Source organism: Pyxicephalus adspersus, chromosome 1, assembly GCF_032062135.1.
Source record: "Pyxicephalus adspersus chromosome 1, UCB_Pads_2.0, whole genome shotgun sequence".
NCBI classification, from domain to species: domain Eukaryota; kingdom Metazoa; phylum Chordata; class Amphibia; order Anura; family Pyxicephalidae; genus Pyxicephalus; species Pyxicephalus adspersus.
In genome coordinates, this window is record NC_092858.1 from 27,232,749 (window position 1) to 27,259,996 (window position 27,248).

General features: G+C 38.7%; 1 protein-coding gene across 2 annotated transcripts; it reads left to right on the forward strand.

Moving 5' to 3' along the window:
• The first annotated feature begins 1,125 nt into the window (after positions 1 to 1,125).
• Positions 1,126 to 24,951, forward strand: SLC46A3 (solute carrier family 46 member 3). 2 transcript variants are annotated; one of them, XM_072404558.1, is made up of 6 exons: positions 1,126 to 1,217; positions 3,042 to 3,299; positions 9,693 to 10,560; positions 20,133 to 20,216; positions 22,237 to 22,393; positions 23,508 to 24,951. In XM_072404558.1, exons 2-6 carry the CDS (start codon positions 3,108 to 3,110, stop codon positions 23,587 to 23,589), a joined length of 1,383 nt encoding a protein of 460 aa, XP_072260659.1. In that variant the 5' UTR covers positions 1,126 to 1,217; positions 3,042 to 3,107; the 3' UTR covers positions 23,590 to 24,951. The 2 variants fall into 2 exon arrangements, with proteins under 2 accessions (XP_072260659.1, XP_072260667.1); XM_072404566.1 differs by lacking the exon at positions 1,126 to 1,217 and adding an exon at positions 2,129 to 2,367.
• Positions 24,952 to 27,248: the final 2,297 nt, after the last annotated feature.

The following is a 27,248-nucleotide window of genomic DNA, read 5'->3' on the forward strand; positions in this document are numbered from 1 at the left end:
CCAGACTCATCCGTCCTTCTTACCTCTTCGTCTCCTCTTCCACTGCATCTCTTTGTAGTTCTCCTCATTTGCTTCCATTTCACCTAAGAATCAAGAAAATGATGACAAAATTTTATTTGACAAAAAAAAAAAAAAAAATCAAAATGTATATTGGCCATACTTTATTTGATAAAGAGTAATTAATAAAAAAGTATACTGCGTATATTTTGTCCACTTGTATCACTGAAGTCCGTCATGCTGTATGGCCCCACATCCTGTTCCTGGAAGATTTCAGGTAGGAAGATTTTCCAGGTATGCAGACCACAACCTGGAATGTCAGGTAGGTGATGCAGACACATACCTCTCCCAACTTTCTGGGATGACAAAGAGGGACATTGTGTATGTCAAATACCATGCCTGGAGCTATGCAAGCTATCCAAATACCCTACCATGCCTGGAGCTATGCAAACCTTGAAGAATTAAGAAACAAAACATTTTTGTTACATCTACAATTTTTTTGTGTTACTTTTCCTTTATTTAAGTTTTCTGAATGAATACATTGAATATTCTGGAATCTGGGTGGAAGGTGTAGAGCTGTATACCACCCAGATATGTAACTAGCACATAGAAAGCTATACAACAGAGAGGGACAACTGAGGAGGAAGGAGGGACAGAGGGATCTGATCCCAAACAGGAATATTGGCAGCTATGAAGATGTGCCAGGTGTCTTTTAATTTATTGTTTGTGGCAAGCATTCACTTGTCCAGAATTACCTCTGCCCATAAGGACACTCAGCCAGGCACCTAGCATTGTCCCTATAAAGTCAGTCACTGCAGACATTTTATGAAGTGTTTATATTCATTTATTGTAAATTCACATAACAATGCTGAAAATGTTTATTTCCAAACTGTACTGATGTGTATATACACCTAGAGTTGCTATAGTAACCAGCCAATACATGTGACTGAGCTCTATACGTCCCCTATATGTTCAATCCCTGCTTCCGCTTCCTGCGGGTTAAGCTAACGAAACAACGCAAAACTAACAGCTGTGGGCGGGGCCCAGCCTACTGACAGGCGGTGCGGTATACGAAGACTGACTGGTGGGCGGGCTGTCCGGCTCACCAATTAGCGCTGTAGATGGGCGGGTTCTGTGAAACCAACAACTAATGACCTGTCTGCTCGGTGGCATGTGTGACAGCCGGGGAGACGCAGGGCGGGCTGATGGCTGCTGCTGGGGTGAGTTGTGTGATCCACTAACTCCTGTGTATGTACAATATATATATATATATATATATATATATATATATATATATATACACAGTATATTGCTTCTCATGGTGAATCATGGTTACCTATTCACTCACCCTTTAACTTCCTGTGTGTTTACACTCCTGATTGTAGAACTGTTGTGTCAGCAGGTTGGGGATGTTATGAGTTGGTGTCACCTGTTTGATATTTGAGTACTAACATGACTGATCACCTGATATATGTATATAGATAGCTGACACACATATATAGATACATACAAGATATATGGGTGTATTTCAGGAATTTATTAATACATTTACTAAATTGTCTTTTCACTGTGTCAATATGGAGCACTGGATGTAGATGATTATTATTACATAATATTTATATAGCGCCAACATATAACGCAGTGCTGTACAAACTCCATAGTCATGTCACTAGCTGCTTACAATCTAATAACCCTACCATAGTTATATGTCACTATTACAGTATAAGGTCAATTGGAAGCCAAATAACCTAACTGCATGTATTTGAAATGTGTGTGTACATATAATCCTGGAGGAAACCCACACAAACACAGGGAGAACCTGCAAACTCCATGCAGATAGTGTCCTGGCTGAGATTGGAATCTGGGACCTAGCGCTGCAAAGGACGGAGTGCTAACCACTGAGCTACTAGGATTAATGAGAAAAAGTTTTAACTGATTGTAGTATTAGGCAGCAACATAACAAAAATGAAAAAAGGGATGTGAGTACTTTTATAGCTACTATACACATATATATATATATATATATATATATGAGGGGGTGCTGAGATGTTCCTGGCTTTGCCCCCAAGTGAAATAGATAAATGAGTGTGTGGGGCATATGACAGCCTAATATCTTAGTATGTTTCTGCAGGGAAAGGAAGGACGCTTCTCCCCCAGTGTTTGTGACATCTCAGTGTGAATGTCCTTGCTGACTTTACCTGGGGAAACAAAAACTTCATGACGGCCCGTAACTCCAACAACATGAAATCGCAAAGACCTGATATTTGCACAGAGACATACCAAGATATTAGGCTGTCATATGTCCCCACACTCATTTTTCTATTTCATCTGGAAGGGGGCAAAGCCAGGAACATCTCAGCACAAGCTCGTGTATGTATATATATATTCCTTTTTTCATTTTTGTTATGTTGCTGCCTAATACTACAATCATTTAATATATATATATATATATATATATATATATATATACACACATATACATTCCCCTTGATGACAGGTCTCATGCTATGTCAATATAATTGGAGGTATTTAAAAAGTAATGGAATGCCGTAGAGATTAGCAGCCTGCACAATTCCTAATCAGCAAGTCAGTTAATTATTACTGCTGTTTCCAGTATGATGCATGTGTAGGAATGAGATGAATGTGTAAGGGTGCTTGGAGAAGTTTCATCTTCCAATATTCCCTTTTTAATGTACAGCACTGCATAATATGTTGGCGCTATATAAATACACATAACAAACATTGACATTTAATGTGACTACTTATCATCTACCCATTTGACAGAATGGGTCACATACTAAGAATCGCCCTGTCATTTAATGAAACACAATGACAATTGTAGGTGCGCACTACAAACATCATTGGGAAATTCCAGCAAAGTATTTTAAATTCATTTTTAGTTTTTTATATTCATATTGCTTCTGTTATCCCCATTGGGAAGATTTATCTTCGCTTTTATATCCTGACGATATGAAGGGAGAGGAAATGCAAACTATTTCTGCTCTGACTTATAAAATGACCACATTTGTCTATTTTATTTTCAGGGATGAAGGAATGATGAAGATATTGTAAATCTGTCCATGGAGTAGCAGAACTATCCAGGTGCAAACATGAAGCAGTTTCAGCTGGTGGAGCCGATCATGGCCATCTACTGCTTTGCCAGTTTTGTCAGTCTTCCCATAATGGGGCAGTACGTCTATCACAGAATGTGGCAGGATGAGTTTAACACCAGTGCTGCCCTCAGTGATAACATATCACACTGCGAAACCAATCAGAGTAACCCCAGCTACATCCATCAAAAGGTAAGAGAATTAAACTGCAGCAAAATAAAGGTGATTAAAGTCCAAAACTATATTTTTATGGAAGGTAGCCACATCCTTAGCAGAAAAGCCTGCCTCAATGCTCTCCTAGATTGTAAGCCCTTTGGGGCAGGATCCTCTCCTCCTCCTGTGTCACTCTCTGTATCTGTCTGTCATTTGCAACCCCCCTTTTTTAATGTACAGCGATGCGTAATATGTTGGCGCTATATAAATCATGTTTAATAATAATAATGCTTCAAAGAAGGGCCCTTGATATCTACGTGGAGGTAGTGGTCACCCTGTAGAGGTTTTGCGTGTCCCCTGCTGAAGGTGCCCAATCAGAACAGCCAACCAACTGAGCAGGGGCTAATAAAAGCCGCTATGGTATGTGCAACTCTTTGTACAGGTTCACAATAAAAAATCCGGCAACCTCCGGACCTGAGGTGCGCCAGATTTTGAAAAATTTCGGATTTTTTAAAAGTTACCTCCACACACAGGCCAGTCTTCCTCTTGCAGCACCGTGGACATCTGGCACACTTCCAGGGAGCGGGCAGCAGGTACGCCTCAACATGTATTTAGTGTAGCAAGCAAGACCTAACAGCTGTTTCTGCAGAACAGCGCCAGCAAAACATTAGAGGCCCAACAGTGTAATGCAGTCCCTGTATTGAAAATGCAATCCAAAATTCATGCCAGGAAACTATCATATTTTCACTCAATTCTGTCTCAGGCAAGAATCATCAAATGAGTGTATGATTTGAGAATAATTTTTTTTTTTTGAATCTTTAAAGTTTTCACTAGACAAAGTAGACAAATATAAGATAACAATAACAGAAAACATAAGTATGACTGGACTAGTAACACATTAATCAAATCAATAACGGAAGAAGTAGAAGCTACGTTGGAAATTGGTCTACAGTAATCCAGCTCTACCAACAAAAACAGGTATTTGTGGTGGGCTGGCTTTGTTTTAACAATCCATAATCAGAGGGAGAACAAAGAGAGAGAGAGTAGAAAATAGTACAGAAGGGTAAGAAGGTAGAACAAGGAAGGATGGGAGGAAACAGTAAGTAAACCCTTCCTTGTGGCCCAGTTGTCATACACATGAGAAACCCCTGTGGCCCGTACCCTAACCCTTAAAGATAAAAATAAATATAAATCTATTGTCAATATAAGGAGAGCTATTGTGGTCCAGCCATGAGAAGTGCACATAGTTTTATATGCAGATATGACTTATATTAAAAGGTTTTGCATCCTAATACGCATATGCAAAGTGTGTTGCTGCATGAGGACCCCGGACCCTTCCAGGCCAACAAGGTCCCAGTCAGTTCAGTGGGGGGTCCCAAGTCAGTTCTGCACATGAGCCCACTGTTATCTACATTCACCGCTGCTCATAACGACGCTCAAGACCTGCCCAATGTGAACCAACAAAGGCCCTGTCTACAGTCATGAGAAAAAAAAGGAAACATGGAAATTATTCTTATTATCATCCAGTATTTATATAGCGTCAACATATTATGCAGCGCTTTACAACGTCCATAGTCATGTCACTAACTGTCCCTCGAAGGGGCTCACAACCTATGTGATCATGGACTATTTCAAACAAATGATCAATATTTTAACATTGCCTGCAAATTAAAGTCATATATTTGAACAAATGACCTAAAACACAGCTTATTTATTTTCACAATCTATTCAAAGATAAACAGTTGCACAAATGTGTGATGTAAAAATTTTGATCTGCTATTTTGTCATTCTTCACATTCCCTGCTATCAGAAATATATAATAAAGTGGCAGTTTTATGTCATCTTCAGGCCATGAATACATATATTATAACGTGTGTCTGTGTGTAAAACAAAAATATAGCGCTGGCTGGGAAAGGGTTAATGGTAGGCCGAGGTCCTTTATACAGGCTGTACCTTGTTGATGGATTCTTTTTGATGTATTTTTTTATCAAATTTGATAATTTTATCAAATATTTGACATTTGAAGCTGTAGTGAAGAAAAGAGGAGCAGTTTGTGCTGTGTCAGGCCTTGTGTTTCCTTTGCTGTAATTCCCCCAGATCAGCCCCGACTCATAAACAAAGCTGATAGATTGCAGGATAACGTCACTCAGAAATGTGCTCTGCCCATGGTGGAGTCACAGAATACTTTTAAAGTCCCTGCGAGTTATCTGACTGGAGGCTTCCCTGGGCTTTGCTGATAAGAGCTTGCAGTGCCTGGTACTGGTAATTCCTGTCAGCCATATTGAATGGCCTCTAGTCAGGTGAATGTGGGTGGTTTGTAGGGGAATGTTTTTATGGCCTGTAGATAGGCTGTCAGGGTTCAGCTGAGAGTACAGAAAGATAACAGGTTCTTCCATTAGGCTGTGTTCAGACTGGCGGTGAGGTTGTGGTTTAGTTACCGCTTCATCATGCCAGTGAACCACAGCCTCAGGGAAGACGTTATAATGGCCTCTACGCTGCAGCAACTCTATAGATAATCATTGTTTTTATGATAATTATTGTTTTTATTATTATTATTATTATTATTAGGGATTCATATAGCACCAACATATTATGCAGAGCTGTACATTAACTAGGGGTTGCAAAGGATGGATAGATACAGACACGAGAGGAAGAGAGGACTCTGCCCCAAAGAGCTTAAAAACTAGGAGGTGGGGGAAGTAACACACAATAGGTTGTTTAAAAAAATGGGTTTTGAGTGCTCTTTTAAATGAACAGAAAGTAGGAGCAAGCCGAATAGGATGAGGAAAGGTGGGGCAGCTCTAGAAAAGTCTTGGAGCTGTGGGTGTAATGAGGTTATGAGTGAGGAAGTCATTAGTAGGTCACTGGAGGAGTGAAGAGAGCGGCTTGGGGAGTATTTTTTACCAGGTCAGAAATGTAAGTGGGACAAAAACTGTGGAGGGATTTTAAGGCAAAGCACAGGAGCTGGAATTTGATTGAAGGTGAAAATGGAAGCCAGTGAAGAGAACTAGAAAGAGAGGCAGCAGGAGTGGTGGGAGGATGGATGAGTCATCAGCATTAATTATAGATTGTAGAGGAGAGGGTCGGGTTAGTGGAATACCAGAGAGGAGGGGGTTACAGTAGTCCAGACCAGAGATGATAAGAGCATGTACAAGGACTGCTGCCCACTGTCAAATCTGCAGATACCTCTTCTTTAGGAACCAGAACTGTGGTGCTAATGACTGAACTTCTCAGCCACCAGGCGCTGCCCAGGATAAGTGTATCATGCTGCAGATCCAAACCTAGCTTTAAAAACAGCTTGGGTTTATACTAGCAGTATTTTTGGCATCTTTTGATTTACTGTGAATCTCCAGTTTTTTGTTTTTTGCTAGATTTTAAACTCTGATTGTCTTTTTACTGTGTTAGTGGGACAGGAAGTGAATTAAATCTTTCCAATGAACATGAGCAGCAATTAAACGTTTCATAGGTAATGAAAAAGTTTCATTTAGGTTTCCAATTTGGGAGTTTTTCCCAAAACTAAGCTTAAAGCTGACCTAAACTAAAAATTTTACTGTACATAAGAGTTTCTTTTTCTTTTTGTTTAGTTCTGCTTTAAGCCCCGTAGAGATATCAGATGGTTGTCACAGGAAATTATCTTTGATAATCATGATCATTTCTAGTGACAGATGAACAAATGAGCTCTGTACATACAGTACCATTCTATAAAGAGGGGAGAACAAGCAAGAGGCACCCCGCTATGCTCTCCTCTATAGGACTAAACAATGGTCATTTCCAACTGATCATTCATCAATCTGCCATGGCTTCAGGTGAACCATGTTTGGGACCACTGTACGTACATGCCAGATTTTTGCCTGATATGAGCAAGACCTTTCCTCTTGGGAGAGAATCATCTAATGTGTGTATAAAGCTTTACACATTTCAGACATGCAGGTTCATAATTGCAGAAGGAACAGTCTATGCAATAAAATAAACAATCTTTTCTATTTAGCTAAACACACCTGTCCTCCCTCTGCTGCCAACACCTTTACCCATTCTTCCTCCAGGTTCAAGATCTTCAGCTATTTGGATTGGCCAGGCCAGAATGGCAATGCACATGCCAGTTTATTCATTCCTAGCTGCCAGCTATGCCGGGATTGTACAGTAAGCTGCACATACACAGCTCAGTGTACAATACAAAGCTGATTGCGTACCGTCCTGCTCCCAGGTTTTTATTATGAAGTTTAGTTCCTCTTTAATACAAATAAGTTTCCATCCTGCATATAACAATAAACATATAAATAAGAACTTAATAAAAATGTTTAGCTTGCAATACAACTTTAATTATAATTTCACAGGTGATAGGATCATTGGCAGGAAGAGGAAGTCGTTGAAGTGGTTTGCTTTCTGTTGACGCGGCTTATCTGGGGTGTCTGGTATATCCGATAGGGGATTTCCTGCTCCTGAAGATTTATTTGTTTGTACAAAGCCATCTGAAATCGAATCACAAGCCACTCTAATAAAATTTCATGCTTTGCAGACAATGTAGTGAAGCTTGGTATATAGAATAGCATTTAAGGTAAAATGGGTCACTTAATCCCAAGTTGTATTGATTTCACACAAACATGTTTATATCAGAGAGACGAAGACTTTTGTAAGAGAACAAATCCATTTTTAAGACACCTGAACTCATTTAATACATCCAAGCAATTCAACAAATGTTCACATCTCATCATTGATCTTTTACCTTCCTTTTTATCCCTTGAGAGCTATTCTGAAGTTTTCGTTTTTTCCCAGTTCGGATAGGTCTACTGGATAAAGGGAACCTGTAATTAGAGAAATATGGGGCCACAATTCCTGACTTCCTTTTAGTAAATGTAGACAACAGATAGAATGGCTTCAGTTCTTGATGAGTCATTCATATGGAATAAGTATGCAGCAAATTAAAGTGACTCTACAAGTTCAGGTACCCAAATCTGCACATATCATAGCAGCTTTTAGTTGCCTCTGATATGCCCAGTTGATGAACTGTTCGGATAGGGCAACTTCAGCCCAGACCAAAGAAAAGCACAGCAGGGTGCCACTCACTCATCTTCTTCCCATAGAACAGAAAGACACTGTGTGTACAATGCTCATTCATTTATCATTCACCAGAAAGGATCACAAAAGGCGGTTTCCAGCGACGATCCATTGGACATCTGTACAAGGCTTTTGTTTTCTCTTGCGTCCTATGCAGCAAAAAAGCATACTGATAGAAGAAGAAAACAGAGTGCCTGAGAAATGAGCAGAGGTTGGAACTCGAGTCACACGACTTGGACTTGAGTCCGTCTTGGGTCACCTAATGAACGACTTGGAACTCAATTTGGGGTTTTCCCCAGCAACTTGCAACTGGACTCTTGACCTGCTTTCTCTGCTGACAGCTGAAGGGGGAGGAGAAGAAGGCAGTGAAGCTTTTGTTACACAGCCTCCCACCCCAGCTGTCAGATGAAAATAACTTAGAATGCAAGAAAGCTGGGGCGGAAGGGAGTCTTCCATAACACCACCTTCCTCCCCACCTTTCTTGCATTCTAAGTTTTCTCCTCTGACAGCTGAGGCCTCACTGCCTTCTTCCCTGCCCCCTTCAGCTGTCAGAGGAGAAAGCTGTGGACTTGGAATGCAATCCTGTACTGGATCAGAGCTCTGTTTCTATATGGGGATAAATGAAGTGACTTGACTTGATACTTGACTTGGTGTCAATGATTTGGGACTCGACTTGGACTTGAAGGTTGACAACTTAGTCCAACCTCTTGAAATGAGTAACCGCATTGCAACTTCATTGCCATCCTGAGCATAGCCTTAACATGATCCTAAACTCAAAAACAAAAATGTAATATACTGCAGCTTACCTGTATTAGGTATGGTGATAAGCTGGCATTTTTCAAGATTATCTCCAGTATAGAAATTTTGTTTTTTTAATTTAGCTATGTTTAATGAACAAAGTCTGTGGCCAAGTGATTGTTCCTTTTATACCAAACTGAACTTATTACATAGCATTTGCTGTTTCATTTTAGACTACAATTAGACTATATACAATTTTGTAGCCATGGGAAACTTCTTATCTGCTCGATATGATATATTTTAAAACCTTTTATTGAAGGATTCCTTTTTTAATGAGTATTGATAAAGTATGCAGCATTTTCCCCAGAATTTTTGCTGGGTGGAAAGAAGCTTTAGGCAGGTGGCAGCCCTTGTACTGTGACCCAGCTTTTCCCTAACCACCCAAAAACAATCAGGTGGTCACTGAAAAGTGCCAGATGGGTCGCCTAGCTAAAAGGAGCTGGGGAGAACACAGGTATGTATGTATATACAGTAGCATTAAAAAGTAAAACCCCCTCCCAAAAATGTTCTTCCATTAAAATAATTAACGAAAATATGAAAATAAAGTAACAATGTTAATCGTCCTGTTTTTACTTGCAGGAGGTCCAGAAGCGAGCCTCTATGTTCACCACAACATTGGATTTGAGTTCCCTTATCCCAAGTCTTCTGATGGCTTTAATATTGGTGTCGTACGGCGATAATCATGGGAGAAAGGCATCGTTACTACTGCCCTCTATAGGCGGCTTAATCACCATCATTGCCTATTGTTTAACTGCTTTCTTTGAGTTGCCGCTGGAAGTTTTATATCTGTCAGCAGTATTTAGTGGATTCCTGGGTGGTTTTGCTACATTTATCGGAGGCTGTTTTTCTTACATAGCAGACATAGCAAAGGACCTCCAGAAGAAGAATGTCCGCATAGCTTTTATTGACATGGTTCTTGGGGTGTCAAGTGGGATTGCAGGGATCACATCTGGGTACGTCATTAATGCCATGGGATTCAAATGGTCATTTTTCATACCAGCAATTCTGTACATTTTGAATATTTTATACATTATTTTTTTACTGGAAGAAACCGTGAAAAGGTCTGAGTTTTCTCAATCTGTACTGAGCAAAGAAGGCATTAGGGAAGTCTTCTCCGGAGTCTTTTTATTGTTTAGACACGCATCCTGCAGGAAACGGCTGGTCATTGGACTTTTGTTGTTTGCTTTTATGTCCTTTTTGTTTGCTGATTTCGGAGCCATAAGCTTGTTCACCTTATATGAGCTGGACTCACCTCTGTGCTGGGACCCAGTACTCATCGGATGGGGATCGGCCCTGTCCACGTTATGCTTTGTGGGCAGTTTCTTGGGTGTCTACCTGTTTACACGCTGCCTAAAGGATGCCTACATTGTGTTAATTGGAATCGCATCTTGGATTGGAGGAATCATTATGGCTGCATTTGCCACAACAACCGTCACCATGATGTTAGGTAAGGTTCACTGCGATAAGCAGTTTTACTTTTTCTTATATGGATATGCCTTGGTATGAAACTCAACAAGGGTTTTCATTCTTTTCCACTCTATTCCAAAATATAAATCAAGGTTTGGGTAGATATAGACTTTACTAGACTATTGTGGTTTAACTATATTATGGAAGAGATATTTTGTGTTTAGTCATATTTGGGGGACCTGGAATAACAGTTCAAAGCAGAAGAAGCTTCCATCCGCATTCAGGAAATAAAAATTTTGCTTCTTTTAAGCAGAAAAAGCAACAGAAATCCAAGGTTCGGGCAGCAAAACAGCAAGCTGCAATGTGGCAAAAGTCACTCGCGATATAGTCCTAAAACTCAAGGTTTGTAGCTTCTGCTTGAGAGGTGCTTTCTGCTATGGTCCCAGAGTCTGCCAGCTGGTTACCACACCTGGGCACTCACAACCACTCATTTACCCTCTACTAGAATTCCCTGGGAATATAAACCCCACCTGTGAGCATAGTTAACCTCTGTCACACCAAGTCTTTTCTGGCTGTGGCTTTCACCTTGATCAGGCTCTGGAGTGAAATAAAAAGGCCCACCCAAACCTTTCTTTTCATTCCAGATCCTGGGACCTTAGAACCATTTTTTTACAATGTGCATTCTGGGCTTTCCACCTCATCTGCATGGATTTGTTTCTCGTCCATGGTTTTTTCAGAGGTTGCTAGGAGTTCTTTGTGCAATAAGGAGTTTGTACCTCTAAGGTCGGTTTAGATGCCACCAATATTTCTTTTGGGTATCTGTAGGGGTGACACTATTGCCAATGGACAACGATGAGGGAAGCGTTCTTTCTACTGACCACTATGCTCCTGTACTGTAAGCTGTGGATATAGTTATTAGTTCATGGGTTCCCCAAACACCTGAAAGTTATTTCAAAGTTTCCCCAATGTTTAACAGGTCAAGAAAGACTGGTCTAGGAGGACCAGAGGCCAAAAATGGGGGAAGTATATCGCCCATCCAGAACCCTTCCCTGCACTTCTGTACATCTTGCTGACATTTCACCTTGATGATTTTATCAGATTTACTACCATGTATGCCATCCCCTCTCATCTTCTCTGCCATAAATACTTTCCTCTGATAGAAAGTTCATTAATAAGACAGCTCTCTCCCTAACAGGAACCATAGTCCTTAGTAGTCCTGTAATATCTTCTATAAGACCATCCAACTCCAGCCCTGGAGTGTGCTGATCTTCACACCTATTTCTCCAAGAGACAACAGTACATTTAATAAGTTTTGTTATACAAAAGAGTCACAATACGCTCTGTGTACATGAAATTTCTGCTTTGTTTGTGACCCTCAGGGACTAGAGTTGGACTTCCCTGTACTAGAGGAGAAAGCATCACCTGTGTGCAGTTTTGGATACCATAGTTTCTAATAGTTTTACCAGTGTGCACCAATTTTTAATGTGTCTGGTACCTATTTACTAGCCAAAAACACCATCTTTAATAACTTATGAAAAAAAAGCATTATGGGTTTTTCTGCACTAAAATGTATTTTTTACTGTAACTGGGAGCTACATTTTTTTCATTTATCAGTTTTCAGAAATGTTTTAATGTTTTGGGGGGTTTTAGTAATCTTTATAATGTAGAATTTAATGTGAAAAAAACTTTAGCAGCAAAAGGAATAAAAGTTAATTCACTTTTATCTCCATGTCTATGACATGGACATGTGATAGACATTTCCAGCTCAGTTTAAGGAGATTTGGAAATGATGGTCACATGATTAAGATAGGGATCCTTATAATTGTGTTAAAGCAGAACAAAAGAACAGTGGAACTGGACAGAGGAGGAAATGGGGACATTACTAGAGGGTAAAAATAACACAGCCCTTTTATTTTTATAAACAGCCAAACTTTAGGCTCTAAGAATGCTAACATACAAGACTGAATGAATACATCTGGAGGTTCATTATAAACTTTTCACATATCTGGAATTTGTCTAGTAAAGAATATGTACATTTATAGAAAAACATGTAATGTTGCCCAGCTAATCACCAATCACCACCACTAATCACCAGATGTGGTGGCTGCATTAGGTTTCTTCTGTTTTTTCTTTGTAATATATAATAAACTTCTCTCTTTCTCCTCTCTTCGCATGAGCACTGTTGTCACCCAAAACACAGCGCTACAGAACCAACCTTGTCCACAACAAAGAGGAGAGGGGCTCTGTAGCTATCTGGGAAAATGCTACCTGATATCAGCACAGTACAGGAGTGTATATTAGTATTAGTATGTACATTAGTATACAAGATTTCTGGCAAGATCAATACATATATTTGATGGACCCAAGAGAGAAAAAACAGAAGTTTATTGTTGGGGTTGACGTACACTTTAAGTTCAACCCTTCAACTTGTTTGCATTAAAATGAAGACCTGTCTTGTAAAGCTGATTGACTTCTAGTCAACAAGCTACATACACAACTTACATTTACCAATGCAGTAATATAATATATCAGCCCCAGCTGCAGCATATGACTTACTATGAAATTACCATGTTACAGTCTGATCAGTGGATATTAGAGGAGACTGAACAAATTCTTCCTTCTGCTTGCAGCAAACTAACAACTTCAATGCCTAGGGATTGTCACTAGATTGGAGCTCAAGAACTGCCTTTCAATCTGAATATTCGCGATCTGTATAACAAACAATTCCAAGTTTGCATCCCTAGTTTTTAGAACCTGTTTCAAAACCTGTCCTAGTTTTTTATATTTTTATTAGTGTACTTAGTTCACCTGGGTTTTTGTATATTCGTAAACACACCATGCGTTATTTTCCACTGAAAAATCCCAATCCCCACTGATTTCCTTGTTTGATTTTGGAGAGAATTGAAGAGTTGAAAATACATTCCTATCGCTCTCAGCTTCTCTCTTCCTATCCTGGAGACAAGTAACACAGGAAGCAAGGAGAACTCTGCCCCATAGAGAATCTTCAGGTTTTTGTGTTAAAATCTAAGGCTAGGTACACTTGTGCAATAATTATCGTTAGAAAACAAACAATTAACGATTATTCACGATTATTTTAAACGTTTGTATAGTGCACGATTCTGTACATGCTATAATGATATGATTGTTCAAAAATAATCCACCGATAATGTACACACATTAGATATGATTATTTAAACGATGCAGGAAGTGGCATGTACCAGAGAAAGTGTACTGCAGAACCATCCACAATCACTGAACGACCATACACACAATAGATAGCAAACAGTCGGGTCTGCCGGGACGGTCGTTCATTTCCAGCGACATTCCTCATTCATCGTGCTCCTTGGCCAGTCGTTGTGCACTTTGTTTTGTTAACTATTACACTGGGGAATGTATTTTTTACTGAGTTAGGTTTTTCACTTGTTTTTTACTAATTTTTGGGTGGTGAATCTAAAAATGACTATGGTGTTTTTTGCTATCACATCCAGTTTTTACGATACAGGGTACCCTCCATTTTTGTCAAAAAACATACAAAATTTTACATACAATGAAAAAATAATGAAATAACTTGAAACAGTCTCCTTCAGTTGGCAAAACTTTAACAAACTGCTTCATCAGACCCAGTTTCATGTGCAGAGGCAGGAATATAATATTCTTTCTTTCAACAAGTGGCTCATGTAGAATGTTTGGATCACATGGTTTTAGGGCAGATCTTGGGGGCCAATTTCTTTCCACCCAATGCCTCTCGCGAGCTCTGCTGTCCCACATGCACAGATAACATGGATACTTGGTGTATCTGTGGTACTGACCAAGAATGAAGCATACCATTTTAAAGTCACCACAGATGACCCAATTGTGTTGGTTATATTGCCCCAACTTAATGACTCTCTTTATGTCTGCATATTTTTCACAAAGGGAAACTGAATGGCCAATTGGGACTGACCCAAATATATTGCCATTGTGAAGGAGGACACACTTTACCCTCTACTTTGAGCTATCCATGAATATCCATGAATAGTCGCCATTCAGTTGAGTTATAGATTAAACCAGGTATGTTATGCAATACACAAAGCCACTGTCAATTGTAAAGTACTGCAGAAATTCATCTGGTTCAAAAGTACGATACCTTCGCTACTTTTTCAAGTTTTTCTCACACAGTCTTGATGCTTGGAGTTCTGAAGCCTTCTTCGATAGTCCCAAATCACGTGCCAAATCACTCAACTCATGCTGATCAAATCCCTTACGAACAAATCCTCTTCAATTTCAAACTCTTCTTTATTGTTGTCATCTAGTTCATCACCATAATCATGTTCTTTAATAGGGGGTAGTGTAACAAAAACCGGCACTGGGATTTCATCTGAATGAGCCACTGGGTGTATAGCCAATGGTAGACTAGGATACTCCATGTTACATTTATTTTTCTTGTTATATCCTGAAGTTTTCACTATACAAAAGGAACAGTCACTGAAATGATCTCCTGGCACTCGCCAAATCACAGTTATACCAAATGGCATCTTATCACGTGTCCCCTTTGTCCACATCCGTAAACCCTCTACACAATGTTTGCACACCTTATGAGGGGCCCAAGACATAGCTTGATCACTAATTTTAACTTTAAAATATAACAAATAGGCTTGCTCTACAAATGTGCTGATGTTCGCCCTTTGACTGGGAACTTAGGCACTTACGACGAGAAAAGCCAGACATGATCTGAAAGAAAGGAAATATGTGTGTAAGTAGAAAAATAAATTTTACACGCAAGACCACACTGTCTTGCGTGTAAATAAATAGCCTATACAAATCCACGCTACAGTAATCGCATTAATATAAGGGGTAGAGAAATAACCTGACGTTATAGAGGAAAATTATAGTGTAAATAGGCTTGAAAATTGAAGTCAACAAAATTTTTTTCAAAATTGCTCCTCAGTGTTATCGGACAATCGGTCGTTAATCGCTCGTTTCCAATGACAATTATTGCATGTGTGTACGTAGCCTAAGGCTCTGATAAAGAGTGATGGGTTTCACTGATCTTAACTGATCTAAAGCCAAACATTAATTGTTTTGGAAAATTTAGATTGCTAGAAACTGTGGGCCTAAATTATTACAGCTCTGCAAGGTTGGAGAGGATACACTTTTATCAATGAACCTCGGTGATCCAGCAAACCTGGAAAGGATCTGGTCTAGGATTGAATACATTTGCTAGTAAATAGCAAATGACTTTGAAAAAATCCATTCCAGGTTTACTGGATCATCCAACTTTACTGATAAAAGTGTATATTTTCCATCCTTGGAGAGCTTTAACCTCCCTAGCGGTAACCCCGAGTGTGACTTGGGGTAGAAAAAAGTTGCTAAAAGCGGTAACCCCGAGTCACACTCAGTGTATGTAATCCTATGGGAGGTAGTAGTAAATAGAGCCTTACCTGATCCGCTGGCATCCCGGGCCGTCCATCGACGCATTCTCCTTCTTCTTCCTCTGGCCGGTTTCTGCACCCGGAGTTCCCGGTGACGTTGGGGTGTGTGTACGTTGCTGGTGGGGCGGGGCGGGAAATTCAAAATCCATTTGTATTGCATTCAATACAAAATAACCGTATATAATGCAATACATTGGATTTATATGTGTAAAAGCAGTACATTGTTTTCAAGAACATTTATTTTACAGTATATAAATTAGTATGAGTATAATATGTATTTTTTAAATAGATAGATTTTTTAATTTTTTCAATTTATTTATTTTTTCATGATTTTGTGTTTTAAACTTTATTATACTCATACTATTATATTATACTGTAAAATAAATTTTCATGAAAAACAATGTACCGCTTTCAGACATATAAAACCGGAAAAAAATGAACCGCTAGGGAGGTTAATAAATCAAATGTTAGGTGTTATGGCTGTTTGTGTACCCATTGGAAAGAATCTCAATTTTTATTTGTCCTAGAGTTCATTGTGGTCAGGACAGAAGGTGAAAATCTAACATTTTAAATTTAATCATAAGGCCTGATTTAATAAAGCTCTCCAAGGCTGGAGAGGGTACACTTCCATCTGTAAAGCTGTGTGATCCGGCAAACCTGGAATATAGCTAGCAAATAGCAAATGACTTTGAAAAAATCCATTCCAGGTTTGCTGGATCACCCAGCTTCACTGATTAAAGTGTATCTTCTCCAGCCCTGGGGAGCTTTTAAAAATCAGGCCCATTGAAACAGGAGTAGAGTGGAAATCTTCCAATAGGATCATTCTTCGAAATGACAACCTTTTAAAAGAACTATGGCCAAATATAGAAAAAAATGAATAGTCTTTTAAAAGATAAAGTGACAAAACCTGCTTTTGCAGCAGCATTCACCTTATATCCATATATTTCTCTGCTACAAGATGTCCTTGGTTTAATGGCCAACATATTTCAACCCAATACACTGAGTTTAGATCATCTTTGATCTGCCCAAGTAAGTAAATGCAGTAAGCAGCACATTGATGAGTTTATCTCTGGGTCACTCTGTAATATCCTTAGATCAGCATGCTCCTTGCCACCACATAAACTAATTAAGTCCTTGTCCTGCCATTCCTTCTCACTTTCCAGCTACATAGGAATTATAAGAGGCTGACATCAGGTCAAATTCAGGTAATTACAGAGCCCCCTTAATTCCTTCATATCTAACCAGAGTTAAGGTTGAAATATTAGTTCTGGGTGCAGTGATCTTTTAAGCGTGGAGGGCAGGGTTTAATTTAAATTTCTTTTTTTCACTTATTTACATAAATATGTCACCTCCAAATATTTTTATATGTAATTTGTTATACATTTCAGTCCAGCGGGTTTCAGCTTTTGTTAGGCGGTGTATTTAAGATATGGAAAATTAGCTGACGCCATGTCATTACCGGTAAGCTGATGAAAAAAGAAAACATCAGAGCCTGCAGGTGTTTTTCCATTAGCACTGAAAATAAATGAAAAATACAGAAGAAAATCACTTGTCGCAGAACCAGGACATAATGGCGGTTATGCTTTGCCACGTTTAATCCAATATATTGCTGGTACCTGTAATTATGCACAGTGGGGGGATTTGCATCACTATTGTCTTTGGACAAATCTGTTAAAGAAAGGTTGTTGGGGTGTTTTATGACTTGGTAGAACTATACTTTGGAGTAAAATGTACAAAGTGAAGCTGTCAGCTAATTGAACTTTATAAAGGTAAATGGTATTTTACCAACAAAAAGAATAGCAGGCGCATTGTGTTTCCATCAGTGTTTAGTTTTAAAAAAAATGTCTCCGCATCCTACTATACCGTTCAGTCGAGACAAAAGTCCAAGGCAGGGGAACATGGAGAAGGTGGGCATCAGTGGGTGGGAAAAGGGACGGGGGACCCTAATAAAGAGAACCTGTCACTTAGACCTGAACAGCCAAGAAGACAAATACGTATATTATAAAACAGTGGTCCCCAACCTTTTGGACATTATAGACCACTAATCTAATTGACTCCAGGCCATGCATGCGCGGGGAGTCGTGTGTCACTCAAAGGTGAAGAAACTTCCCCCAAAGTGATGTCATGATGCCACCCCGCCCACTCTACCATCGTAGGCTCCGACCCAGAGACACAACCTGCCCATCGTGCTAAGCCTGTGATCGGTATGGAAGACATAGTCGGTGGCTCTGGCCGATGCGCCCTCCCAGCAGGGTCCTCCAGACCTCGGCCCGCTGGGAAGCGCACTGGCCAAAGCCGCGGACCACTAAAATTTTCTTGCCTACAATGCGTCACTTAGAGAAGGGTATAGGGGGTAATGTCCAGATTTAGGAAATAAAATGTTTTATATACATGTTTGTAAGTCCTTCCACTTGGGTTTCCTTCTACTAACCCAGGGCCAGGATGAGCCTAGTAGGCATGAAAAGCACCTGTCTAGAGTGAAGCTGAGCTGTGCATTGCTTGTGGGGTTAACATGAAACAGAACAGTATTTTAAAAGATCGTTCCATGGAGAAGTGATAGTTCCAAGTGGCATCTGGGAGGCCACTATATGACTTCTGGATTCTGTTGAAAACTCTCATAGCACGCATTTGTCCAACTAGGCATTGGCCCTTGTTCTTGCTAGTTTTGGATGTTCTTGTTTTTCATCATGCACCATCTATTCCTATATAAGACAATTTTGAGCTTCCCATAAACTGATCCTTTTTTATTTATTGGTTGTAAAACAAGAATAACACACAGCCCCTTATTTTACAGGTTAGTAGGTAAACGGAGATCATTCTTCCCAGCCACCTACTATCATATTTTTAATTTAGTATAATTCTTTTTAAATGGTGTCCCCGAACACCCTGCTAAACTTTGTCACATGTTTTTCAATCCTTCTAAATAAACACTTGTACAGTTTTGTGTCTTTTCAGCAGCTGAGGTAAACATTACAAATGTGAAAGGTAAAGAAATCTTATTCTAAAATATACATTAACACTTAACATACCTAATATACTTAACACAGTACAAAGTACACATACATTATATAATGAGTATAATTGGGTAGACATTCCTTAAAGTGAAAATCCAAACTTTTTACTTTATTTAGTTTTGGTTAGGTTGTGGAAAAATTTTAACTTTTTATTACTGTCTTTATCCCAGACTTTTTGTATCTGTGCCCCAATTGATGAGATTTCTCCTCATTACTCAACCTCCAATAATCTTGGCAAAAGCTGACACATTGGGCTTAATTTATTAAAATTCCCTAAGGCTGGAGAGGATACACTTTTCATTAGTGAAGCTGGGTGATCCAGCAAACCTGGAGTGGATTTGCTAGCAAATGTTTTTAATCTTGGGCAAGATCCATTCCAGGTTTGCTGGATCACCCAGCTTCACTGATAAAAGTGTATCCTCTCCACCTTTTAGAGCTTTAATAAATCGGGCCCATTGCCTCTGTGTAAAGGTTTCCTGTGATAAGGACTAGTCAGTACAGCTCTATCACCGTGTGGTCTTGAACTGGTCTTGTATCCGCCTCCTAATGTTGTCAGAAGGCAACCTGTAGTGAGTGGAATTTTTGGGCTCCTAGCTCAGCTTTGCTTTCTATACTGGCTGTACAACCCAATGATCATCCCACCACCACTTAGCCAGGTCTGCAAAAGCATTTGGTGATCAAAAAGTTGATTGATATCCTTTGTATTTTTTTATGATTTATTCCTGCAGTTCGGCTAAAAACTAAGCATCACCCAAAATTGTTCTTCATTTTGAATAGAGAAGGGTTGTTCTTATATAAATGTAAAATGTTAAATGTAAAATGTTCTTATATTTTTATTGCTGTCTGTGACCCATGCATAACATTCAGCTAGATGTTGTTGTCCTGATTCTGTTGCATGATATATAATTGGTTCTGTAAGATCTTTGACCTCAAGATTCATTGTAATATATGACTGCCTCGGTAACCGATAATAAAAGCTTTATATTTGGCTTTGTCGTTAGACCACGCAGCCAATGGTTCTGGTGTATAGCCAGCTTTATAGACCATCTATATTTTATTGTATATGCCATACACAAGAAGAATGTTTCCAACTGAGATTATAACAAGGGCAATTGAAATTTGTATCAACCAGGTTTGTATTTGATATTGCTAGTTTATTAATTCTGATATTTTTACCTATTTTACAGTGAGAGTCCCTCTGCTGTTTTCTGCAATGCCTCTTCCTGTAATGCGATCAATGATGTCAAAAGTAGTTTTGGAAAATGAACAAGGTAAAATTATATTCATACTCTGAGTACAACCAAAATATACAAAGTGAGAGAAAAATTTAGAAAGTAGAACGAGCCACAACTATATTAAAGTTTTGAGTTGGTCCTGGTGGGTTTTATACCCTGTTAGCTCTGTAAATAATTGGATGAAGTGAGATATGACATATCTCACACGGTGGCTGATGTTTTTAATCACTTTTTATTGAATGGTTCATAGGAATATGTAGAAAATGTATTATAGGCTAAGTGCTTCCATATAATATGAGTGAGATAGGTTATAATTGCAAGGGGTCCGAATCTAGGACTATAGGAATATCAAACCTATTATTATTAACAGGATTTATATAGTGCCAACATATTACGCAGTGCTGTACAATAACTAGAGGTTGCAAATGACAGACTAATACAGACAGTGACACAGGATTCCTGCCCAGAAGAGCTTACAATCTAGAAGGTGAGGGAAGTAACACACAATGGGAGAGGAGATATGTAGTGGTGGGAAGTAGTGGGGGGTTTAAGAGACAGAAAAAGACGGGTAGGCAAGTTTGAAATGAGCAGAAAGTAGGAGCAAGCCAAATAGGACGAGGAAGACCATTCCAGAGAGTTGGAGCAACTCTAGAAAAGTCTTGGAGCCATGCGTGTGATGAGGTTACGAGTAAGTAGGTCAGTAGTAGGCCATTGGAGGAGCGAAGAGAATGGCTAGGGGAGTATTTTTTAACCAGGCCAGACTCAAAACTAAATGATTTAATGGGTGGGGTTGTTATTTAATAAACTAATGTCTCTAAAATTCAGATTATATATTTCTAGATTGTTTAAATAATGAAAATGGGCACCTTATTGGTAATATATATATTTTCCAGTATGGTGGTCTTATTCATAACAAAAGTTCCACATCCCCAAATACAACTTTACAAAACCACAAAAAAGAACTAATGGGGCTTTTCATGCACATATTGCATTTAAATTTACATACTTGTATTTTTTAAAAACAAAAAACATAACAAAACTTTACTGAAAACAAGCTATTCATGTGTAAAAAAATCGTACATGTACAAAATTCATATAATCAAGATGTCCGTGGCTATAAAGAAGTACTGAATTGGTCTCGGTGGTATTTGATGTGTTTCACAGAAACTGCCTGCTTCTTCAGGATACCTTTAATTAAACATATTATGGTAAAGCTTTGTTGCTTTGAAGTATGTTTGAATAATTATTGTTTTTTTTATATAATATTGGAACATACAATAAGAATTCCTATTACTTGTTTGTGCCTGAAAAGTCTCAATAGTTCTTTTTTGTGGTTTTATTGAACACCTTGGAGGTAAATATATATTTAGAAAGTCTGCTTTAAAACCTCTTAACAGCTGCAAAGCATGTGATTGCAAGATCATGGAAAACCCCTACACTTTCCTTTTTACTATTCAAAACTTAAGTGTCATATTTAAACAAAAAAGAAAAAAAAATATGGCTATCCTTGGGGATTTCCTCATTAGTTTTTTTCATTATCTGGTATTTGAATATCATAGGGAGATTTCCCAGTTAAAAAAACCTCAGGAAAATAATTCTTGTCAAATAAATGTGCCTATTAGTCACTACCCTGATCAGTGTTAGGATAAGTTTAGGCTACCACTAAAAACTCAATATAAAAAATGGTTAACATGGGACTGAATCAGTCCATTTATTACATTTGATTTGTCAGATGGTGGGAGATGGCAGAGTTGCAGCAGGTTTGGGTGCTACATGTATCATGCCGGGGCAGTTTACGCCTACCGTCTCCACAAACTTGAATTGGTGGCACTTGCTTAAAAATGTTGTGAGTTTTTAAGCATTTGCAAAAAGTTTATGCAAGCAGATTCAATACAAAACTGCATTATTCTGCTAGGCACGTGCAGCTGCTTTTAAATGCCTGCAAATGGGAAAACCAAGTGGTTACTGCCCCAGACTGTGTATAAAATCCCTAGACTTCACTTTCACTTGAATTGCTGCCTTGTTATGCATGATTACCGTATTTCCTCTGTTTCAGGAGCTCTGTTCGCATGCATTGCCTGTCTGGAGAGTTTAACTGGAAGCCTGACCATTGCTGTTTTCAACAGCATTTATGCAACTACTGTGCTGTGGTTTCCTGGCTTCTGTTTCCTGTTATCAGCTGCTTTCTGCCTAATTCCATTAGGAGTAGTATGGTAAGAAGATGCTTTGTTTGTGGTATTTGTACATAAGTCAAATTTCTTGGTAAAATTATTTTTAATACATGCCACATCATATAAACATGCCACAACATATTTTATGTTTTAGGATCAGATATTATGTTAAAATTAGGATTCTAAAGGCTTCATTGTTATACAGAATTAGCTTGGATGGACACAGAGCACGAGCTGTGGATTTGGATTCTGATTAGATTAGGGGTGGATAAATATAATGTGTATGCATCAAATATACATCAACAAATACTAATATGACATTTAGCTGAATTTGCAGCAAATGCACCTTAATGAAGCAAAAACCATAATACTTGGGAGCTTGATAGAAATTAAACTGTTCTTTCTGTTACTCCAGGAACAATAAATGCTACACCTGCATTGGGGTATCTCCATACTCCATTGCATTAGGTACTTTGGATTGCCCTTAATAAACCAACTAGACAAATTCTATAGGAGGGCATGACATAAATAGTCATATGCCCATCAAACTGTTTTTACCAATCTCTTGTTTATTCATGTTTACATGTAGACAATGCCAGACAGAGCGACAGTGCTGCGTATAGACCCTGTTCAACAGTTTCTGGGCATACTACCATTACATTTACTCCATTAGAAAGACTGTCAACAGGATGACTGGTTGATGATGGCATTTTATTGAAAAATTTGGTATTTTATTTTTGAGTCAGGGCAGCTCTAGAAAAGTCTCGAAGCCGTGCGTGTGATGAGGTTATGAGTGAGGAAGTCAATAGTAGGTAATTGGAGAAGAGAAGAGAGCGGCTAGGGGAGTATTTTTCTACCAGGTCATAAATGTGAGACAAGAACTGTGGAGGGGTTTGAAGGCAAAGCACAGGAGCTTGAAATTGATTCTAAGGTGAAATGGAAGCCAGTGAAGGGAACTACAAAGAGATGCAGCAGAAGAGGAGCGGTGAAAAGAACGGATGAGTCCAGCTGCAGAATTCATAATACAGATATGTATTACCAGTGTTGGTTTTAAAAGCAGGAGACAGAGAAACTAGGAACATTAGCTGTGTACTGCACAAACCTATCAAAAACAGAAAATTGCTAACAGATATCTCTAATTCCTATTTCACTGCAGGATATTGCTATGTATTGGCTATGAAGAAAGGGACCATATCCTTCTTGTTAATGAAGAAACCAGCACTGAAGTGGAATCTTGAATAACGGAATTACTGACTCACAAGCACTTTAAGCCTATGACCACTTGTCATTCTCACTTTAAATACCTTTCTACAACATAGCATCTATAGTTTGAACTTTCTTCTTTTATTTTACCAAAACTCAATCTTGAACCCAATTCAACCCATTTTGATATACCAGGCCTGCTAATGAGATGGATTGTATTGATGTAAAACACAAAGGAACCATAAAAAAATGATTTAAAAACCTTGGTGGTGGAAGGTGCAACATATTAATTCCTTATGCTCCACTGAAATCCATAACTGTACATACTACAGTTGATTTGGGGTAGTTGGCCTTTTAAAAGTCAACGAGGGCTCAAAGCCCAGCTTTAGGACAGGAAGCCTGCAGGCAATAGAAGACTTTTAACTTCTACATTACATTTAAGCATTTGACTTAATCATAGGCATAAGGCATTCATTGTGCTCATGAGGACATTCAATGAGTGAAGATGTACAGAAGTGCTGTAATCTCTAGGAGTCTTCCAATAGGATCACCTTCATAAAGTTTGCACCTCTTTTATGAAAGGAAATGTTTATTGGGTACCCCTGATGGTGAGCAGCATTATTTCTAGTACAAAAAGACGTATATAGTTTATTACTAATGTTCCCTAACCATGTATATTTTCCTTGTGATGTCTCAATTTGATGTGATCAATTCAATTTTTAATATAAAATGTTATGGTAAACATTCATTAAGAGCTAGAAGTACTCTGCTAAATTAATTGGAATTACTCCTCTGGCTACATGAAACACTGTTTGATAATGAGTTTTTTTTTTTTTTTTTACAAAAGTGAAATTTTTGAAGGTGCTTTGAAACTTGGCTTACTATGATTCCATCTACCATTAGCTGGTAAACATCACATTTTGTTACTTTGTCTAAACCAATTATTATACAGCATCTTCTTTTTTTCTTCTTGTTAAGCAGAAAGTTTCTAAAAGTCTATTAATTCTATGTAATAATATGTCCTATTAGGGTCTATGCAAGCAAAACATTCCTATGTTCAGGTTAATGTTATTATTTAAACAGCATGACTAAAGAGTATGTATGTAAAGTTGCATTTAAGTCATCTTAGTTTGTAGCAAAACCCAGGAACCCCAGGTTCTCTCTAATAAAAGGCTTTAAGTCATGAAGTTTGGGCAGCCGCTTTATGATTCCCAGTAGCACAGTATTGGAGGTGGTAAGCAGCATATCCAAATGTAACTGCACAATAGGGGTTCCTGGATTTCTGACTTTGCTAAAGGTGCAGGAACGTGGATGTCTCCCCTTTAACCTTATTGGTAGTGTATCAGCTTTAGACTATACAGAGGTTGACTGATGACTTTAAATCTGGAGTGGACTGGTAATGGAAACTACAATGGCAGCCCTACTAGCTACTTTTTATACCTTCCCTCTGCTCTTCATATCAATTCAATATGTGACTGGAAGAAAGAGGTCCCTACATGCCAATGCTGGGTTCCCAAGTGACCAAAAACTAGCACTGCCTAATCTGACAAATGGCAGCAAGTTAGGTGCTTCCCATACACAAAATACTGGAGCAATAGTAGAGCAGAAAAGAGTAAACTTGTTGTTTTGCCCTTCAAAGTTCATGCTCAGTCACTAAAATCTGTTGCTACAACTAGTTGAGTACCCCGAGCAGTGATATCCATTTCCCAACACTTTTTTCAGAGAATCCATATAATCAATACTGTACTAATATCTATTAACACCACAGTTATCAGAATAGCTTGCCCGATAGTGGTATATAAAACAGAAGGATTCCATGTATACTTACATTTTTTTCTGACAGCTCTAGAGGATGGCTCGGTAAGAGTTCACTCTGAACACTTGTAAACCTTCAACAATGAACAAAACAAGGAAATATGATTAAATCTGCAGTAAAATAGCGTTATTCTTAGAATCCAGGTACAGGCTGTTGTCATTATTAGCACACTAACCCTCATCCAGCTCCTTACTTTTAGATATTCTGTACCATTCTGGACTTCATTAAAACTTAGCTTGCTTACAACTTGCTTTGTCAGCAGTACCATTGTGTATCAATTATTAATAGAGAAGTGAAAGTGTGCCTAACTTTTTCTTTTCAGTTAACAGTGATAATTGCAAATGAAGCATAATGAAATTCATTAACATATAAAGAAAAGAAACAGAAACATACCCGGTTCTGAGTGTATCCTGGATTCCATAGCCCCCATACTGGGTTGACAGTTCAGTAATTGGGATACTGTCCTTCAGCTGAGAAGAAAGAGCCTTTGTATTCTGAAACAGATTAAACAAATTGCCATTAATATTAAAAAGTCTGCCCGATATTATAATTCTAGCAAGAGCTCACATTTCAATGTAAGAAACTTCTCTAGTTTGGATATTCCTCCTACGTTAATGTGAGATTCCTCTAGGTGGGCTCTGTCACAACACATCATATTGTAAAGGTTATCGGTCTACATCAGATAACTAATAATACTCCATAACTTCACTAAGTTTATGATTTATCCTGTGATAGCCAACAAGATATACCACACAAGTACACATGGGTACATACCATGCTTTAAACACTTCTCACATAGTAAGAACACTCTGTGTATTATACTTTATTTATTGATAGTATGAAATAATTATTGTGCCTTCTTACTGCACTTGCTAATGCCATTATGTGTGTGTTCAAGTTTTTATGCCGCTATGTTGACTTAATTGTACTGAATATTTTTGATTAAGATGTAATTGGACTCTCTTTGCTACTACTCTATAAACTAGCAAACGCCTCTAAGTTCCCTGAAGAAGCCAACGCGTCGGGTACAGAGACAACGGTATTATGTGTGACCACTGAAAAAGTTTGAACTATTTCACAATACTAGGGTGACAACTACCATTATTTACATGAATATTACTATCATTTTGTGTACCATTGTTACTCTTCCTGTTTGGAGTAAATACGTTTTAAATGGTATGCCAAAAAGCCCCTCTATGCATTTTCTTTTCACTACACTGTAAATACATCAGAAAGGGGCATCGCACACAACACAATTTCCAGGTGTGATATATTCCCTGTATATGGGTAAAGAAGTGTTTTTATATTCATATCACATTCACAATTAATGAGGGGCTCAGAATCCAGTTACTCCAATAAAAGGCAACTTCAGCAATTTACATTTTTAATGTCATCTAATCCCACTTTTCCAGGAGTGCTCAGCATACCCAGCCTGCTCATGCTCAGTAGGACCCACTGACTATGTGACAGAACATCTTCCTACTCCATAGATATCTAAGCGTTCTCCTGCTCAAGCACAGAGAGAGAAGAGGAGGAGGAGGAGGAGGAGGAGGAGGAGAGCTGGCTTGAAGTAAACATTGTGTCAAGGAGCTTGGTTCCAGTAAGCAATGGAAAGGGGAGGATCCCTAAAGCTCTCTTGTCCTAATTGCTGTATTGCAATCAGGCTGCATTTACAGTAACACCTCCAATACTACATACACACGGATGTAATACTCAACTAATGCGAACGTCCTGACATATCTATGATGACCAACGGTGAACAACCACGACCACCATACAAATCAAAGGAGAGGAGCACAGTGGAGTGCCACTCACTTTTCCCCACTCCATAGAGCAGAATGGCGCTGTGTGTGCAGCACTTGTTCTCTGTCACTCTTG